General features: G+C 39.1%; 1 protein-coding gene across 2 annotated transcripts in view; it reads right to left on the reverse strand.

Annotated features, from left to right (window-relative positions):
• Nucleotides 1-5,123: 5,123 nt before the first annotated feature.
• SNX24 (sorting nexin 24) overlaps nucleotides 5,124-21,044 on the reverse strand; it is a 93,488-nt gene continuing 77,567 nt past the window's right edge. The window contains exons 4-7 of one of the 2 annotated variants that reach the window (XM_040541307.1): nucleotides 13,555-13,649; nucleotides 11,725-11,757; nucleotides 10,767-10,831; nucleotides 5,124-5,682 (exon numbers count right to left, since the gene is read on the reverse strand). In XM_040541307.1, the coding sequence (XP_040397241.1) occupies nucleotides 5,621-5,682; nucleotides 10,767-10,831; nucleotides 11,725-11,757; nucleotides 13,555-13,649 (255 nt within the window). In that variant the 3' untranslated portion in view covers nucleotides 5,124-5,620. Of the gene's footprint in view, nucleotides 6,122-10,766; nucleotides 10,832-11,724; nucleotides 11,758-13,554; nucleotides 13,650-21,044 lie in introns of both variants that reach the window. The other variant, XM_040541306.1, reaches the window with a different exon arrangement.

Here is a 21,044-nt window from a genome sequence, read left to right on the forward strand (position 1 = left end):
CTCCGATGCTTTCCCACAATACGACAGGACCCATCAGTGAACAGGGCATATTTCTTCTCATTTTCTGGTAGCTTGTTGTACAGTGGGGCTTCTTCAGCACAGACCACCTCCTCCTCTGATGATATCCCAAAGTATTTGCCTTCTGGCCAGTCCATAATCACTTCCAGGATTCCTGGGCGACTGGGGTTTCCTATTCGAGCCCGCTGAGTAATCAGTGCAACCCACTTGCTCCATGTAGCATCAGTTGCATGATGTGTAGAGGGGACCCTTCCTTTGAACATCCAACCCAGTACCGGCAGTCGGGGTGCCAGGAGGAGCTGCGCTTCAGTACCGACCACTTCCGAAGCAGATCGAACTCCCTCATATGCTGCCAATATCTCCTTTTTGGTTGGGGTATAGCGGGCCTCAGATCCTCTGTATCCCCGACTCCAAAACCCCAGGGGTCGACCTCGAGTTTCCCCAGGTTCTTTCTGCCAGAGGCTCCAGGTGGGACCATTCTCCCTGGCTGTGGTGTAGAGCACATTCTTTACATCTGGTCCTGTTCGGACTGGCCCAAGGGCTACTGCATGAACTATTTCCTGCTTAATTTGTTCAAAGGCTTGTCGTTGCTCAGGGCCCCATTCAAAAGCATTCTTCTTACGGGTTACTTGGTAGAGCGGGTTTACAATCAGACTGTAATTTGGAATATGCATTCTCCAAAACCCCACAACACCTAGGAAAGTTTGTGTTTCCTTTTTGCTAGTTGGTGGAGACATAGCTGTTATTCTGTTGGGATTTCCATTGGGATTTGACGACGTCCGTCTTGCCATTTTATTCCTAAAAACTGGATCTCTCATGCAGGTCCTTTAACTTTATTTTGTTTTATGGCAAAACCGGCCTTCAGAAGGATTTGGACTATTTTCTTCCCTTTCTCGAAAACTTCCTCTGCAGTGTCACCCCACACCATGATGTCATCGATGTACTGCAGGTGTTCAGGAGCCTCCCCCTGCTCCAGCGCAGACTGGATCAGTCCATGGCAAATGGTAGGGCTATGTTTCCACCCCTGGGGCAGCCGATTCCAAGTATATTGGACTCCCCTCCAAGTGAAAGCAAACTGTGGCCTGCACTCTGCTGCCAGAGGGATGGAGAAAAATGCATTAGCGATATCAGTTGTGGCATACCACCTGGCTGCCTTTGATTCCAGTTCGTACTGGAGTTCTAGCATGTCCGGCACTGCAGCACTCAGTGGTGGCGTGACTTCGTTCAGGCCACGATAGTCCACTGTTAGTCTCCACTCACCATTAGACTTTCGCACTGGCCATATGGGACTATTAAAAGGTGAATGGGTCTTGCTGATCACTCCTTGGCTCTCCGGTTGACGAATTAGCTCGTGGATGGGAATCAGGGAGTCTCGGTTGGTGCGATATTGCCGCCGGTGCACAGTTGTGGTAGCGATTGGCACTTGCTGTTCTTCAACCCTCAGCAACCGCGCAACAGAAGGGTCCTCTGAGAGACCGGGCAAGGTAGACAACTGTTTAATGTCCTCTGTCTCTAAGGCAGCTATGCCAAAAGCCCAGCGGAACCCTTTTGGGTCCTAGAAATATCCTCCTCTAAGATAGTCTATGCCAAGGATGCACGGAGCATCCGGGCCAGTCACAATACGGTGCTTTTGCCACTCATTTCCGGTTAGACTCACTTCAGCCTCCAATACAGTTAACTGCTGGGATCCCCCCGTCACGCCATAAATACAGATGGGCTCTGGCCCTTTACAGCTGGATGGCATTAGAGTACATTGTGCACTGGTGTCTACTAAACCCTTATACTTCTGTGCGTCAGACGTGCCAGGCCATCGAATCCACACAGTCCAATAAACTCGGTTGTCCCTTTCCTCCCCCTGGCTAGAGGCAGGGCCCCTCTAGTCCTGGTCAGAATCTTCGTTTCTGTGTTTAAAGGACTGCCTGCTGGAAGTTGGAGCAGCAAACTTTTCAGAGAACCCCTTTCTCCCGATTGTTTTCTTTTGCAACTCACGTACCCGTGCCTCTAGGGTCGCAGTAGATTTTCCATCCCATTTTCTCATGTTCTCTCCATGGTCATGTAGGTAAAACCACAGGGTGGCGCGGGGTGTGTACCCACCATATTGTCTTCTTTGCACGGATGAACATTTACCCCTAATAGCCGAGACACTGGTTTGTACAGGTGGGGAAGAAAATAAGCTCTCTTTAAGTTGGTGGACCTCTTCAGAAAGTTTCTCCAAAGTATTCTCTTTTAGTTGGTGGCCACTGGTTCGTTCAGCTGGTGGGGAAGATAAATTCTCTTTAAGTCGGTGGAACTCTTCAGAGAGTTTCTCCACAGCCGAGACGCAGGCCTGTAGGGAAGAGGAGAGATTTTCTTCATACTGCCGGAGTTGTTTAGACACTTCATCCACTGTGGGTTCCTCATCCTCTTTCCAGATCATTATTGCCAATGAGCTGGCATATGATGATGGTGCACTCCGTACAAACTTCCGCCACATGGGTCGTGTACACTGGACTTCATCTGGATCTGTGGATATTTGTGCATCGTCTAGGTCCTTATAAATTACTTCCCGTACGGTTAATTCCCTCAGGTACTGAATTCCCTTCTCCATGGTGGTCCACTTGCCTGGTAGACATACAAGTTCTTCCTTGAAGGGATACCTTTCCTTCACAGCTGACAGGAGACGCCTCCAGAGGCTGTGAGATCGTGCTCCATCTCCAATTGCTTTGTCAATGCCTGCGTCTCTAGCAAGGGATCCCAGCCGCCTGGCTTCCCTGCCCTCTAATTCCACACAATTGGCTCCAGTGTCCCAGCACCGGAGCAGCCAGGTGACAAGCTGCTCACCTATACAGCGACCAAAATCTTTTCGCACATCTCGTAGCTCACGCTGGTATAGGGTTCGGGTAGTTACTGTTGATTTTTCGGCATCCTCATCCTCATCTTCATCCTCCTGCACATTTGATGGCCCAGCCCCGTCTTCTCCATACCGAGACCTAACAGAAGACTGTCTGCGTTCTAAACGACCTGAGTCTCTATACCATTTTTTCACCTTGTCTACAGGGGCAACTTGCACTGCTACAGTTCCTTTCTCCGACCCAGCCACAGGGTCTGCTACAGGGGTTGGAATACCCTCTGCAGGGGCAACTTGCACTGCTACAGTTCGTTTCTCTGACCCAGCCACAGGAATGGGAGTGGCTGCAGGAGCTGGAGCAGCTGCAGGGGCTGGAGTGGCTGCGGGAGCTGGAGCTGGAACGGCTGCGGGAGCTGGAGCTGGAACGGCCGCAGGGTCTGTCACTAGGTTGATAGTAGCATCAATTGCAGCTCGATAGGCACAAGCCAGACCCCAGCACGCCACAGTGATTTGTGTCACTTTGGAACTGCCAGAGTCATGACACCTTTTTTTTCAAGCATTCTACCAGTTTTTTAGGATTTTGCAGTTGTTCAGGGGTGAATGTCCAAAACACTGGAGCTGCCCACTGCTCTAGAAACCTGCCCATATCCTCCCACACTCCCTGCCACTCGCAAATATCCCGCCTCAAGACAGATCTCCAGATGAGATTCCTAAGTAGTTGTTTAACCTTAAACAAAACCTGAAGCGCATTCAGGAGACATAACAACAGGAACATGCTGGTCTGAGTATCCCAAGGATATTCAACATCTTGGAGAGCTACCGTAACTAGCTCGGGGGATAAGAGGGTGGTGAAGGAGGAAGGGAGAGTGAACAGGTAGGAAAAAATATCTTCCCCTGTCCCCTCCACAGATTGGCTCCCTGACGCAAAAAGGCAATAGGTGTAATTGCTAATAGTTTCTGAGATATGGTTTCCGAAGTATAGAGTCGATGACAAATACCAGGTTAGAGTCATGACCAGAAATCTCATCATTTCATAAGCCATCGTTACACCACACAGTACCATAACAATCTTAAACCAGGGCCCGGAAAGGATAAACAGCACGACAGGGAGCACATACAGAAAGTAACGTGCTATAAAACTCAATTTGGGAAACAGGCACAGCAGACTTGAGATTAAGGCAATCAACATTGTGACTAGCAACTATTAAGCAGGTCGAATACTTATACCAATTTTAGTTTAACACACTCTGGTCAAATCTGTCGATATCTCAACCCTTCGGGCCCCATGTTGGGCGCCAAAAGGACTGTTGTGGTTTAGCCCGTCTGGCAGCTAAATACCACACAGCCGTTCGCTCACCCTCCCCCCTCCCTCTCTGGGATGGGGGAGAGAAATGGGAAAGTGAAGCCTGTGAGTTGAGATAAAGACAGTTTATTAAGACAGGAAAATAATAATAATAATAATAATAATAATAATAATAATAATAATAATAATAATAATAATAGTATTAATAGTATTAATAATAATAATGTGTACGAAATAAGTGATGCACAATGCAATTGCTCACCACCCGTTGACCGATGCCCAGCCTATCCCCGAGCAGCCGGCCCCCCCCACCCCGGCTAACCACCCCTATATATTGTTCAGCATGACGTCAGATGGTATGGAATACCCCTTTGGCCAGTTTGGGTCAGCTGTGCTGGGTCTGTCCCCTCCCAGCTCCCGTTGCACCCCTAGCCTGCTCGCTGGCAGGACAGAGCGAGAAGCTGAAAAGTCCTTGGCTTGGTGTAAGCACTGCTCTGCAACAATTAAAACATCAGCATGTTATCAGCGCTCTTCTCATCCTAATCCAAAACATAGCACCCTGCCAGCTACTAGGAGGAAAATTAACTCTGTCCTAGCTGAAACCAGGACACACAGGCTTACCTCTTAAGCAAGTCCCAACTTTTCACCATTTCCAAGCAGCTTTAAAACAGATTCAATAGCAGAAGGCAACCCATGTCTCCAAGATCAGACTTCTGTTAGTGCCTAGCTTAGCTGCTACTGCTTTTCTGCAACACTATTTCTCTGATTAGCCCAAGGACTTTACTAGCAGTGTTCAGTCACACCGTTTTATAAGTGCAGCATATTTGGATAGTGTGGTGCTGGGAATATTAGATGAACAGGCAACCAAGTATTTTCTCATGCTTTGTGTGGCGATGTCAGAACCATCTCTGATAAGTTCAGAAATGTCTTGTTTGAACAGAAATGCACAAAAAATACACTGAAGCAGTACATTCAAGTTCTAAGTAATTTATTTGGTAAACTCCAGTATCACACATACAATTTCCAGTTAAATCTGAACAAATACATATATACACAAGTAAATGTATATATATGTTTTATCGTGTTACTAATTAATCATAGTCTTGCATTAGCTTACCACAGAGCTGCACGCTTTGTGACTCATAAAATGTTAAGATATGGAATACAGTCTGCAAGTCAACTCAAAGAGTAAACATACATACGTTATTTGTTATAACGAAATGAGATGCATAAATGCCATGTAAAATCACCTGGTCAATAAAATCATTTTGACTAAAATCCAGACAATTTCCTGAAAGAGAGCTATGCATTACAGAATTGGAAGCGTGTTTTCTAATAGAAACTCTCCATACACCTGCATTGGCTCTTTTCCAACCTAATATTAAGGAGCAGATTCAAAATAAGTTAAGAAAAATGAACAAAATAAGATGTTTTCAATTTTTTCTTGCCTTTTTTTTTTCCCCTCCACTTTCTCATGCGCTCTCTTCAGTGCCAGCACTTTCAATCCATCCACTGCCAGCAATGGGTACATGTGCTGGGAAAAATCCAGGTACAAAAAAGTTTAGTGTAATTTATGATAGAAATGATTAAAAAGTAATTATTTTCAAAGGGTAGTGTAATTCAGTGTATGACTTTCAGCTTTTAGTGTTAAATAGTTAGAGCATGTCTACATATAAGGTATAAATAACTTCTATACTGTTGTTTCCATATCTTTTTTTTTCCTTAAAAGCAGCAACTGTAGTGACATTGATTTTATTTAAAGAGATATAATGCTTGAACTGAAGCTGAGGTTGTGCCTCTTGATTTTGAATGTAATTATCACATTACAGAACCTTATTCTTACTAGTATCATTAAGCATGACTCGGAGACTTGATTCAGCTTCTTCTAGCCACGTATCCCTTCTACCTTGGCAGTAAATGAGGATAAAATATTCCATGTAGGATGCCTTCTATAACTACATTAGGAAAGTCATCTGAAAGAAAAGAAAATACCTTGCTTTATTATCTATGTCAGTGCAATAGGTGTTCTTGTGAAACTTCACTACGTAAGGCCTAGTATAATCTGGGTTACTACATCGCTCAACTGTTTATCCATGTTGGGGATGTGCTATTAGTAATGCTGTTTCAGCACTAAAGCCACTTTAGTGTAGCACTGGGTATTGCATGAATGCGCTGCCAGATTTGTAGCTTATTGATTTAAAGGGATGTTCTAATACTTAATGCTGCTTGGCTCCAGCTCTTTATCTGAATCTTTTCTCACAAGGAAGATGGATTACACTGGCAATTCAATTTCTAACAAAATCTCAATATACTTGAAGGAATTCCAAGATTGCTACTGGGAATACTTCAAAGCTGTTTTTCCATTGTGGTTTACAGCAATGTTTAGACTGAGAAGACTTGGGGATGCCTATACCATCAGAGATGATTATTTGAGGCAGAAAAATTTCAGGCTGACTAATCAACATGAAATGTCACATGTTACAAAAAGTCATCCTATATTATATGAAGGAGAAAAAAAAAAAAACTCACCACAGCTGCAGAGGAAACTGGCACTTAAATTTTCATGTTAAATTTAACATGAAGGAATTATGTGATAAAAGACAATATATCCGCACAGGGGAATGGCAGCATGTACATTACTGAAGTGAAAACATTTTTCAACCAGCTCCTGCCTTCTTAATGAAGGGTTGACTTAAATCACTGGGCATTAGAAGTAAGAATTTCTGATCACATTTTATGATCTCAAAATTGAAACAATGGTTCTAATACAGAACTTTCCACTCTAATCATTTTTTTTCCTTCAGCTATGAGCCTGCAGGATATTAAAAAATGGGCAGATGCAGCTTTCATAGAGACCATCAGATACTCGATAAATTAAATTACTAATGTGGGTGGGAATTAGGTTTTGCCCCCTAGTCGTGTTGCTAATATCATTTTAGAGCTAAAAACAGCAAGCAAAAAGTAGATTTGGACTGAGTTAAAAAAAGAAATCCTTATTAGCTTAAAGGAGTTAACTCATCAGGTATTAATAAGGTGATTCAAATTTACTAAAGACTTTACAAACAGGTATTTTAGGACGTTGTCATGAACCGCAACCTCCACCTTAAACAATACAGGCATAATTTTTCCTAACTTCTCATAGTAAGTTGTCATTATACATTTCCTGTTAGTGCTTTGAATCCAATAATGATTTCTCAGGTTGTGCACGCTCTGCTACCCCAAATCACCCTGATAGGGTAACTCTACACTGTTATCATTAATGTTATTAAAAAATACACTGGTAAGAGCAGTCTGATGTTTTCCTTCTAAATTAAATGCTGAAGCTCCAGCAACCTGCACTTACTCGTTCTGTTACCGTATGTAATACAGGATGTACAGCAAAACAAATATTTAATAAAAAGAGATACAACTTTACAGCATCAGATGTACGGTGAGGCCTTGTTGCCTTAAAAATCAAGCATATTAATTTATGTTAAACATAATACTACACTGAAACACTGTCTTGCATGCAGTTCTATGATACTTAGATAACTTCAGGAATTGTTAGAATAATTTTCAAGCAAGTGACAATAAATCTGAGATTCTATTTTTCAGCCATTTTAGTTTTGCAGCATTTTAGATTTTTCCCTTCATTGTTCTTCAGAATAGGTGCTCATGCACTGCTGTGTTAGGTATGTCATGAAAAAGTCAGTCTGAAAACCAATGATGTTTGTAATCGTAAATCTAATTTTTGGAAAGTTGTCTAGGAATATAACAATGCCTAAAATTCAGTCATTAAAAAATAATAGCAACATTGTTCTTTATAAAAGCAAATAACAGTACAACAGGGAAAAAATAGATTGCTATGTTCCAGAAACAGCTATTTATTTCATGAAAAATCCACAAATACACAATTTCCTATTTTATCAAAAGATGTTAGCACAGGCATTTCTGTACCCAGGAAAGACTAACTCCACGTCTGATCTAAACAACTGTCATAGTTGACCTTCTTCAAAGAGTGAACGCAATGAATAGTTATTTGCTAATGGACACTCACTTTTCATCATAGAACAACCTTGGCTGCTTTTTACAAAGGAATCTATCAAAGTGGGAACTGAGCAGAGACAAAATTTTAGAAAGCTCATTCTGTATTTTCTCTGTGGTACAAAGAAAGAAGATTTAAATGCAACAGTAGATGTGTAAAAACTGTTTTCTTTCTGACTAGGCTGAGCCAACTCAGAAGAGCCTCTAGACCTAGTGGTTGTTTTTTTTTCTCCCCTCTTGTAAAACTAGAGCTCACATTCTACTTTGTGTTTTAATTCATTAAATACTAAGGTAAAGAATAATTTGCAAGTGAATTTGATATTTTAGGGTCTTCAAATATGGCAAACCTGCCATATAAAATTCTAAATATTGTATGTCAAAGCCAAAAAAAGTTTGCATTGGCAAAAGCCTTAAAAGTCCTTTGTCTCAGCTGTCACTAACAAAGTCTACTTAATATTTAAACATGTCATGCAACAGAAGAGGCATTTATCTTCATCCAAAATAGAGCAATACTTAAAATATGTAGATACAAAATTCACTGTAAAGCTACTGATGATTTCAAGAAATGGAAGCTCAGCCTTACTCACAGTACACATTAGGGAAGGAAGATAAATACCCTCACAGAACTGCAAAATCTTGAGTACAAGTCCTAGAGCAAACCCTTACATGTGGGCTGGAAACACTAAGCACTATCTTAATGTTTCAAGATAACTGTACATAAAGTCCATTTTCTCTCTTGGGAATAATGTGGAATTAAATGACATTCGTAATTTACACACTGTTCTAGACGAGTCCAAGTTTGCAATTAAGCAGAGTGTTAAACACTAAGATTACGATAAGCAATGCATCTCTCTCTAAATATTAGCGTAAGTAGCATCTGAAACAATTTTAGACAGAGGTAACTCTGTGGGTGCCTCTGCATTAGTGTTGTCATTTTGGGTCAGGAATGACTCTGTCAAGTGACTCTTCTAACCCCTCCCACTTGATGTTTGTTCTTCTGTTTTGTGCTCTGTACTCCAGCCTCCAGCCTCAAATTGACATTCAGTCCATGTAACCAGGCAGCACTAACCCAAGAGGAAACAAAACCACCCTACAATGTGTCTATTGTGGACCTCAGTGACACAGGACTTCTGCACCTGCTCTTTCACTCTGAAGCTGTGGCTTTATATTAAGACTCCATGGGGTCAGTCCTCTTGGGCCGCACTACTTGCTTAAGTGGACACAGGCTGCAAAACAGACTGTTAACTATGTAACTATATATATAACTGTTACCTGCTGAAAATACATGAGCCTCCACCCAATGGTTTTGAAGGACAGCTTGAAAATCAACAGAATGACAACATGGCTGAGGCTGAGGGGGACCTCTGGGGGTGCTGGGTCCAAGCACAGCAGAGTGCCCAGCACCACGTCTGGGGGGATTTTGGAGGTCCCCAAGGAGGGTGACCCCACAGCCTCTGGGCAGCATGTGCCAGTGCTCGGTCACCTGCAGCCTCGTGTGTCCAGGAGGATGAGAGGCACTGGGCACCACTGACAAGAGCCTGGCTCTGTCTTCTTTATACCTTGCTGTCAATTATTTATATGTGTATCTTGAGAAAATCTCAAGGAAGTACACTTGACTGGCTAAGAAACTACAAGCAAACACTTGTTTTCTTCTATACTTACTCTTTAAAATTTCGTGATTTTCAAGGTAGCTCAAGAACCTGACTTTTGATTTCAATAGATGGTATTTCATAAAATCAAAGAGACTACCACGTTTAAAATAATCTTAATTTAGAGCTCTGGGAGAAAGTTATTCCTTGAAAGTGTATTCATACCCATAATAAAAAAGGATGAAAAATCAAAACATGTATTTTAATACAAAATTTAGTAGAAATAACAGTTCTAACAAGTAAAATGACAAATCCAGGTGTAACAGAGTACTAAAAATATCATTTTTTTCCCTGCACATATATAATTCTAGAAAGAAGACAGAGGATAAGCTCTCTAAATTAATAATGCAAAGAACTTTAAAAAAAAAATGAAAGGGAAGAAGGTTTATAACAAGCTATTTCAAACACTCTTTTGAACCATGTATTAAGAGATGAAGGCTAACATAAATGTCCTGTGAACACATCAATTACGCTTAAAAGTATACATTCTTTTTTCTTTTTTTTTCCCCTAAAGAGCTCTAGAGGTTATAAATGATAAGAAATAGTAATAATCCAAATGGAAATACAAACATGCTCACAGTAGATCGACTGGTGTTTAGGGAAAAAGCACTTATAAAGGACCGGGCCTCAAGTTCAAATCCTTCAGGCAAAACAGCTCAAAGGGTCAACAACAAAAAAAAGAAAAACAATGTTCTTAGTCTCCTGATTTTAATTCTCAGTAGATTTGTCTCAGAGAACAACTAGGAGAGAAAAATACACCCTTTTATAAATCACCCACCCCACTCAGTGTTCTAATGGTTTCTTACACAAGAACTATTGTTTTATTGGCAGGTTATTAGATTTTGGACCAGTGACATTTGACTACGCCTGTATTAATAATAACGTGGTTTATGCGGTGCAGGGTCAGATCAGTAAAGCACTGTTAACAGATGACAGGTTTGATTACCGTTGGCTTTAGGCAAGACATATGGATCCCTTAGGAACAGCAGCACAGGCTGGTGGGACAGTTTGCTGGAAAGGTCAAGAATAGGGATGTCAGTATCAAGGGACAGTAAACAGAATATTCTACAAACTAGCTTTGATAAAGTGAGGTGATCAAGCTGCTCAGGACTCGTGCTGGAGCGTTTCTGCACACCACCGCTGTCCAGGGGGGCAGACGCCATCTCCCAGGAGCAAGGCTCGCTGCTCCGCCACCACAAAGTGAAACCATTAATTTGAAATTGGAGGTGAACAGGTCACATCCAGGAGGGGTGGTGTGCAGCCAGCCTGAGTCTTCCCGATCCTGCTCTGCTCTCTGTAATGCAGACAAGAACATCTCAGCCAGGTTCCGCTGCCTGTAGGCTCTTCTGGCCACTGAGCAGGCTCAAAATTTCACCGTGTTCTTCCAGCCTCCTTAGAGGCTGCTGTACGCCTTACCTGGGCAGAGTGACCGGCATCCCAGGACTGTCTCCCACCCTGCTCACACAACCCACATCCTTCTCCAGCCAGTGCCAGCCCTGCCTGGTCTGCTCTATGCATATGCTTGCAAGGTGGTGCAACCAGATACACAAAGCTCTAACAAATGCTTAGGGAAGAACCCAAGCCTCTAATTCTGTTAAATCTTCTTGCTACAAAAAATACACTTCAATGGGTAAAAACACTCCTAGAAATATTTCACAGCTAACAGTATTCTGTTAGGGTTTTGTAAGGAATTTCTATATATAAGCATAAGGCATGCTCAATTCACAACACAAAGACATGGAGCTAACACAGCTGATGAAATTAGCTGTGACATTTAACAAATAAATTAATTTTAGTGCTAAACTACTTTTATTTTGACAACTGCTAGAAAAATACAGGAAATGCCAATAATTGCAAGTAGCTTATTAATCTGACATCCTAGAAAGATTAGAAATCGAGCTTACCTTGATTCTTCAGATTCTGTTTCATCAAAAGAGCTGCAATTAAAGTTAGAAGAAACTTTAGTTACAAAAAAATTAACACACAATCAAAAAAAAAAAAAGAATATCAACAACACAAAAATAACAACATATACACACACACAAAAACCCCACCAATCATCCAACCAAAAAAATAAACTATCACCAAATCCTTCAGGAACTATAAAAGGGAGCAACATTTCTCTGGTGAGTAGCTGCATAATGCAGTGAGAGAAACAAACATGGGAGACAATATTATTTTACAACCACCACTACCTGGAAATCACAGAATCCACTTTACTCCAACAGATTCACAAGCACACCTACCTATAAAGTGATGGGTGCACTGTCCTACTCTGGGTATTGGCTGTCATTAACTACAAGTGAAAACTGCAAGTCTGCTGGCTTTTGTCTGCATCACTGAAGGCTGCTTATTTATTTATTTCTGGACAACATGGTTGGACCATACATAGTTTTACGTATCTGTTGTGGGTAGCATGACTGCTAATATCACACTGACTGCATATGGAGCATATTTGCTATGACACAATCATCCTCAAAACCACTGTATGTGTTGTAGCTGAATAATCCCTGTGGATTCATATTCAATATTAGGCGCACCATTGGTGAACCATAATTTCAAATTTTACTACTCACTTTTGGAATAACAATTCCATGATTCTCTGGGAAAATCATGGCTTGTGATGCAGACCTAAAATAATTTACATACAAATGCCCATTTAGGGAGGTAGATAATAATTTAAAGCTCTACTTAAAGGTTTCAAAGCAGTAGCATATTTACTACCATGCAGAAGAAACTAGGGACCATCCCTTTCTCTCCAACTCCATTTTGGATCTCCATTTGCCAGCTGTGGTTTGGGTTTGGCTCCACAATTCAATGGTGTAGTTGGCTGGACAACCCGTCTGCTTTCATAGAGACAACAAGTTTATCAGGGTTTAGGAGACTGAATGCTGCAGATCACTCTGGGCCGTTGACACCTCTGACTCTAAGAGGGCCTCACAATTATCTGTATGCTTTTCAACCCACCCCTCTGGAACAGAGGACATTCTGTGCATCTGTAGTGGAGAGGGGTGGGTTGAGAGTGGAACAGGGACACAGTGGGGAGTGGAACAGGGACGCGGCTTTCTAGGGTTCAAACAATGTGGCTGGACCTTCCAACCACGTCAGGCTACATAGTGAAAGAAATTATTCTCCCTACAGACAATAAAAGAACTTCCAGATACACTGTTCTAGGATTTCCATAGTCATTACATTCACCATAATCACACCAAGAGTCTCTTTTTCTACACTAGTCAAAAACCCTTCCCAAGGGGAGGGCAATGGGGCTATTGGGGTAGATGTCATCAGAGAGATGAAAGACCCCGTTTTCAAACACAGACAGGGTGAACATAAAAATGATCACAGAATAAATTTCTGCTTTGTCCAAATATTAATAATAACCATAAATCACACACACACAAATTCTTTCTATGCAGTGAGTGTTTATGAATATCTTTTAATATTCTTTTCACTAGATACTTCAAGATCTATGAGAAAATCGTATTTTTCTCATCCAAACCCTCCTTTGCTTTCCAAGAATATTACATTTAACTTCATTTCTGTCTTTGAACAGGCTGGATTTATTTTACCACCTTTTGGGGATATATAAACATACTTAACATGAACCTAATGCCCATTTATTTTACAGTGTTAGAGTTGGCAGCAAGACCATTTTAAGTCAATGGAATTGCATCAGCACTGAGTGGATATGGGCCTTCTGGCCTCCATGTATTTTTCAATAAATGAGAGCTTACCCACAACTTTCTGCTTTTGGCAGGGTAGGTACATGTCGAACGTTCAGGAAATCAAGAAATATTTTAGGAAGCTCTTCATTTTCTAAAATGACTGTCTGTAATAAATAAATAAATAAATGAAAGCTATAATAGAAAACCAAAATTTATATATATATATATATATATATTTAAATATTGCACACTTTTACTCAAGCTACCAAAACATTTTCCATTTGCAACACTGTTCAATTCTTCTCCACTTTTTAGCACCTATTTTGGCATGCTTCACTTCAATAGGAAAACCAAAGTTTTTAATGAATCACATATAAACACTTCCAGCTTCTGCTACTACATTGTTTTTCACTTGCTACCACTGGTGCCAAGCTAGAAGCCTCTCAAACAGAGATGTCCGACTCTGAAACTAAGTTACAGGCACATTAATTTGTGAATAAAACTCTATTTGTTTAAAACATAAAATAAAACAGCTACAGCTCAGTGCTTCAATGTTCACCTCTCTGAAGATCCCTGCCTGGCACAACAGTGGAAAAAGAAAGTCTCAACTTTGTCGAGCTTTATTAATGTATGCCTTACTAATTAATGCATGCAAACAAGGTAAACTCTTTGCTTGTCTTGACAGATCAGCTTACAGCGTACTCTTCATATTTGCATGGTGATTCCTAAAGACAAAGCTCTGACCAAAGACCTGCTGGTCTCTCACCAAAGACCTGCCACGTTCTTCCATGGCAATGACATAATGGCTGGACGGACTCCATCCTCCTTTGTTTTTGCACAGATGATGTGACTTACAATTTTTAGTAAATTGATTAAAAGTACACTTAAAAATACATAGCAAATAAATGAAATGTTTACATGCACATTCATCATGAAAGAATGACTTTTAAAGAAAACAGAAGACCTCTACCAGTTTCACAAATGCAGACCAAAAAAAAAAAAAAAAAAAAAACCCACCAAAAAAGTTGATTTTCACAAGGCAAACAAACCAGTTCATATACTCAACCAATGTCTCATCTGAAAGATTAACTCTTATTTATTTACTGTTCACACTGCCACACATCTGTATAGATGTTAGAGTACAGTACTTCACATACAAATGAAAGTCACAAGCTCTTCTCTAAAGAGCTTTGCTTCATAAAGGCCTGACCCAGAGCGAATATATGCATGGAAGAAATCTCACCAGATTTATAAATAAATGGTTAAATAAAATCACTTGTGCAAGTAAAGCTCTCCACTTTCACACCCCGTGTTAGAAGAAACGAAACTAGAGAAGAAATAACAATGGTGATGGGAGGAAAAAATACTCTGCTTATACACAGGAGATAACTTATTGCTGTGTACATATTCTTCTACATTGCAATATTAGTAGGAAGACAATAGCATGCAGAGGAGAACAGGCACACACACACAAAAAAAAAAAAAAAAAAAAGAGGTTGGAAAAGACATATAGAGGTCATCTACTCCAGACTCAGAGCAGTTTGGACTAAGGTTTTATAGCAAAAAATTTTGGTTATTTGTGTAATGAAAAAATCCAGTTGATGTAAAAACTACATAGTGTACAAAGACTCAAAGAGAGAAACACATTTAAAAACAAAGACATTTGGTAAATGGTTGTTTTTATGTTACATCTGCAAATCTGAATTCAGAGTCTACATTTCTTCAACAGTTGAAGCTACCACAAAGAAGTTAACAAGGAAAAATACAGCTTTTGGACTTTTCTGTCCTAGATTTTAATGGATATAACAACTTTTGCAGAAGAAACAGAAAGATCTGAAATGTTGACAAGTGTTAAGCCTTTCAGTTCACCTTTATATGAAGATGCTGCATTAAAAAATGCCACTTCATTTGCATTCTGTAAAATCAGCACTCCACTGCTGCAAAATTTATCTTGTTCTGCATTCAGGTTATGCACAGAAGGAGGAGTGGAGGTGGATGCATATTCAGAGGCTGTGTGAATTGCATAACGATGTGTATGACGTGCTCAAATAAAACCATCTTACTAATTAGATGCAATGGAGAACAAGAAGTTGTGTAAAGATACTTAAGGGCATCCAGTGCTTCCATGCAACCTCATGCTTGCACTTCCTGTTCCCAGCTTTTTCCAAAAGAAGAGTTGCCTGCTGAGGCTGCTGAACAGAGCAGTGATTGTTAGGGATATGCTGTTGTGTAAAAATAAAAGCTCTCAACAGCTCTTACAAACCGATTTGCTGCTATTCCCACTCACTCCAGATTAATATCTCATTCTGTTTCTTTCAATTTTTTTTTCACAACATGCACCAAGTCACCCAAACCCTGATAAACTGCCCCAACCAAATGTAGTTCACAAAAGAGATGTGAGGAAATAGAATTTGTTTTAGTGTCTTTTTCCAAAAAGTTTGTTAATTGTCAATAACTCTACTTTTCAATAAGCTCTTCAATAAATTTCAAGAAGCAGAATTTGTAGAGAAACAAAGGCAATTTTGCACTGTACTGTATTTGGATACTGCCTCTGCTGACTGTGAATTTTATCATTTCCAGAATTTTATGAAGAAAAATATGACTGTATTGAAAAAAAATAAGGGTTTTCCAATTAATGTAATGCAACAGACATTTTAAGGAATCACAAAATAATGTAATATTTACTTATTTAAATAATGACCAGCAAGTGAACAAATTATCTTCTGGTTTGACTTTAATGCCAAAAATGGACAGCACACAATCTAACTGTTTAATATACATGGTAGAAACTGTGCTTTCAGAAAGTACTATGCCTTCAAAAAAGACCTTGGGAACAACAAAAAACTAGCCCATGCTGAATTAGGTGCATCTCTTTATCTGTATTTTCTGTATTTGGTGGTGGCCAGTGGATATTCAGAGAAATATATAAGTGTATTCTTAACTTTGCATTTAAGTTGTTCAAAAATATTCTTAAATCTGAAGTAAGTGTTTTTGTAATTGGCTTAATATACCTGGAATAACCCATAATACAACGGATTTTTGACTTCTGATTGAAAACTATTTTGCAAACTTGATCTTTAGGTAAGAGCTGAGTAGAAAAGTTTCCAGTAAGTAAAATCTCTAAACCACAATCTATAATTTGTGATGTAAAATACTCAAATGTTGCTTGCATTCAAGTGAATATAAGACAGTGGCTTGTAAACATGACTACATCTCATTTGCTCAGCAATCAAACAGTTAAAGATATATATTTTCAAAGAAATAAAACTTTACAATTATTTTATTAGTAACATTTGAATTCTACCAAGATCATAGTAATGATTTTCAAATATGGACCCCAGCAAATTAATTAGACTGATTTAAAACAAAAATCAGAATGTGTATTTCCTCACTAAAAACAAAACAAGAACAAGAAGAAGGAAAAAAAAAAAACACAAATAACTAAAAGAACTAAAACACCTAACACAAACAACCTCTGGCAGATTTGGGCAGTGACCCCAAAATACATTTTTCAAACTCATTGATTTCAGCTGAACTAAGCGCATAAATGCCATATTTTCTTAAAAAAACGTAAAGGATGTTTATCCGTTACTGTCATACTTTAATGAACTACTCCATGCTCCAGAAAAACAACAACAACAACAAAAAATCACACTCACACAAGGGAAAGCTTGATGTTTATATCAGCAGAAATGTCTTTTTTCTTCGAAAGGGTGTAATTATTATTATGTAACACAAATCACAAAAATCCCAATTTTTCTACCTTATCAGTTTTATAAAATCATGTTCCCTGAGGATGTCATTGATTAGTTGCACATGTTCTTTCAGTGACATCCAAAATACTTAATTGTCAGTTATCTTTTCTCCTTCAGCAAGTAAAATATAGTCACAAAATTGCAAAGGGACTTGTTCTGCCTTAACCTTCGCTAGATGCCATCATGCAGTGGAAAACAGTGCTAAAATATCACAGGATAATGCTCTCCAACAAGGGAGACATATAAACAGCATAATGATTTCCCACGAGTTTTCTTTTTAGAAAATTGTCACTAAAGCCAGGGTAAATGGTGACATATCTTCACAGAGGACACTCAAATCGAACACTGGCATTCTAGTTAGGTCCAAACCTACTCATCAGCCAATTATAACAGTAACTGAACAGCCTGCTGAAAACCTCAACAAGACCACTTTGCTAACCTTAGGAGATCATACGACAGGAATGTACTATTTTCACAGATTTTATTATTATTATTATTGTCGGTTTTGTTTTTAATGAAAAAGACTTAAAAATAATTTCTTACAATCATGTCTCATACTTTCTTAAGGTTACTGGAACAGCCATTAGAGAGGGAGAAATGAAAATGGGGAGCTGAGTTACAAGGTTTTTAAGAGTCCTTACAGACTTTTCCATTCAATCGGGTTTAGTCTGAAATGCTGTGCTGTTAGGGTGAAAAAGTTCATGACAGTTTTTCCTCTCTTCACAGGGAAAGATGCTTCACAATACCTAATTCAGTGGTGCAGCTAAAAAGGGGGAGAAGAAAATCAATACTTTCCAGCTACAGTAAGTAGGCTGGAGTGTCAGTCTCCACTGGGACCAAAACCCACATCTTTTAGAATACTTTAGAGTCTATATTCTTCTATTAACCTCCTTTTCCTGAACTGCTTTATACAGTCCCATGAAATGATAAAAAGGTTACCAAAAAAATGTATTAACTAAAAACCAAGTAGACAGAGAAACCAGACTTCTAAGAGAAATGTTCCTTTTCTTTTTTTTTTTTTTTTAAATAGCAGATACAATAGTGCTTTGTATTACCCATTGTGAAGACCTACAAAAAATTTACTTCTTTCTTCAGTGAGAATGTTGTTGCATGCTATCAACAAGAATTATCTCTAAGTATGTCACTTAAGTTGTCATAGTAAGGAATCACCACTTTTCAGTACCACCAGAAATGGTGGTACCACTGATGGGCAGTTTTGTTACAGCAGGAGGTATCAACCTTGCTTAAAATTCTGTATAAAGACATAAGAAGCACAAAACCACAAATACAACAACACTGAAGTGATGCTCTATACAAAGCACCATCTAGCCAACGCTCCTAGACTGCCTATCAAATGGAAATCATCAGCAGAGGTGTGCAATCTATACAGTAGAGCTTGAAAGCAAACAAGATGTTGACTGTAGGTATTATATGCCAACAAAGACCCATAAAATAATATCTGAAAGTTAATGTAAAAGGTTTTACAGCAAAAGTTTATTTTTTTTAAAGAATGAATGAAAGAACAAACAAAAGAACGAAGGAAAGGAGGAATGAAAAAAGCACTGGGAGAAATTGCACCTCTGAACCTCAAGACTGGAGAAGAGTAAAAAATAAATAAATAAATTCCTGCACCAACTTACAGATCTATTTACTATACTTCTGAGGAATTTAAAAGTCACTAGGTATCTCCTGAGTGACGAAATCATCTATCACAAAGCTTTCACGCGTCAGAGAGGAAAAATGAACTACATAGAAGCAATAGGTTAAACAACTGCTGGATCATCATTGAAGATCTATATGCAGAAAGCTTCATGAGAGTCTATAGGCTATTAACATTTTCACTTATGTCTTACCTAATTTTAACACATTTTACTCATTTTGATTAAAAATACTACCAAATAAGTTTTAAGTTAATGAGTACTTTAGTTAAACGGTTAGTTAATTCACATTTACAGTTCCAATTAATGCTTAAGTACTAAGTGGAGAACAGACTGATGAGGTTAAGTGTATAAATACAACCCATTTGATGTGAAAAATACAATATTGAATTTTTTTTTTTTGGAAGACTGCAAACATAATGTAGTAAGCGCATACAGTGAATTTCTCTTCATGGCGAAATAGAAGACTAGCCCTTGAAAGATTAGAAACAAAGTGCAACAGACTACAGTTCCTTTGAAAAATAAAAATGAAAGGAAGCAGTCAATATTATTTCCTGAGACACTGCTCAAAGGATTGAAGGTTAAGACAAAGCTGGATGAGAAATGAAGAAATCAACAGAGCAAAAGGAAAAGAAGCTGAAAGGCAGGTTGATATTCAAAAAAGGTAGTAGGAACAAGAAAGGCTTTTAAAAACAAATAAAAGGAAAAGGTAGTACAAAAGAGAAAGCAGATCCATAATGACAAAGAAAGACACCAAAATAAACGTTGATTTTAAAATGGCTGAACCAAAGTGTTTTTTAAAAGTCAATGGACCACTAAGACAATGAACAATTAACAAGTAATTAAGACCATGTCAATAATGCTGCTGAAAACAAACAGATGCAGAAACACTTTAGACAATAATATATGTATCAATCAGAATATCCAGAAAACACACGTTCCAGGATGCTATAGAATTTAGGCATTTTTGCTTGAAAAGTTGTCTTAAGACACTTCTTAAGAGCACAGGGACAGAAGGCTCAGGAAAAGCAATGCTGCATTAACGATGCACAATACAAACGCTACAATACCGGAATTGTTAAAAGCAGAAGATGTTTACACTTACAATAGTGCATACTGAAAACTTAAAGGAACTAAATACAAACAAGTTGCAATGAATAAAAAAACATTCAAGCCGCAAATAGCAACACCTGGAAAGTTTGGAAATTACATTTTTTTTGTTTTCCTTGTATAACCAGACACTCTCCTCCTACGTCGATCTTTGTGCCTTCATGCTCTGAAAAGGAATCCAAGAAAACATGGTAGCAAAACCTACAGCAGTATCTGGACAGGTAAGTAAAGACTGCCATAAATACATCCTCTAGGAGTGAATATGGCTGGTACTGAAAATGTCAGTTCCAGATATTCCAAATTTGCAATGCTTTTGTCAATCATAACAGCGTTCCTCTACATTTCGGGTTTAGTGCCTTTTCCTGCCTTCTTCATACGTGATAACCCTTCCAGAATTCATCACTGCCAGATTTAAACAATGAAACCTCAGCATTAAATAGTAAACATCTGTGGTTTTGGGGGGGGTGAGAGGGTGGGGATCCTCATCAAAGTATGCCTCTAATTGATGTCATAAAATGCACAGAAGAGTATTTGCTTGTTGTAATAAAAAGTCAGCAGGAACACACAGTATTCCACCAAAACACCTATAGGAACTCCCAGATGAAATTTCTGAATTAATAGTGGTGTATACTGCATAGTGTATGGCTGCTTTGCACATGAGGACTGAAAAATGGCAAACAATCTAAGGCAAAGTAAAACAAAATACAAAAGTACCAGGAGAGATCTGAAAATTTATAAAGTTATAAGCCTGTAACAGGCAAGTTAGAAACAATTACAATATAATTACAATATGGAATAGAGTTACTGGGCACGCGGATAAACATGTTTGAATGGAGAAGGATGGCAGTACTGTAGTAAAGGGAGATCCCATTTCAAAACTTACTGCAACCCCTGAAAGGATCAAAAACCACAGAGATAGAGGTGGCCATATCAATAGAACCTAATTTCATTTCCAAAAGATTATTGACAAAGAATCCTACCAAAGGCTTTAAGGCAAACCCCAAACCTAGACCTGCAATCCTTGCGAAGGTAAATA

The sequence above is a fragment of the Cygnus olor genome, chromosome Z (genome assembly GCF_009769625.2).
Source record: "Cygnus olor isolate bCygOlo1 chromosome Z, bCygOlo1.pri.v2, whole genome shotgun sequence".
Taxonomy (NCBI): domain Eukaryota; kingdom Metazoa; phylum Chordata; class Aves; order Anseriformes; family Anatidae; genus Cygnus; species Cygnus olor.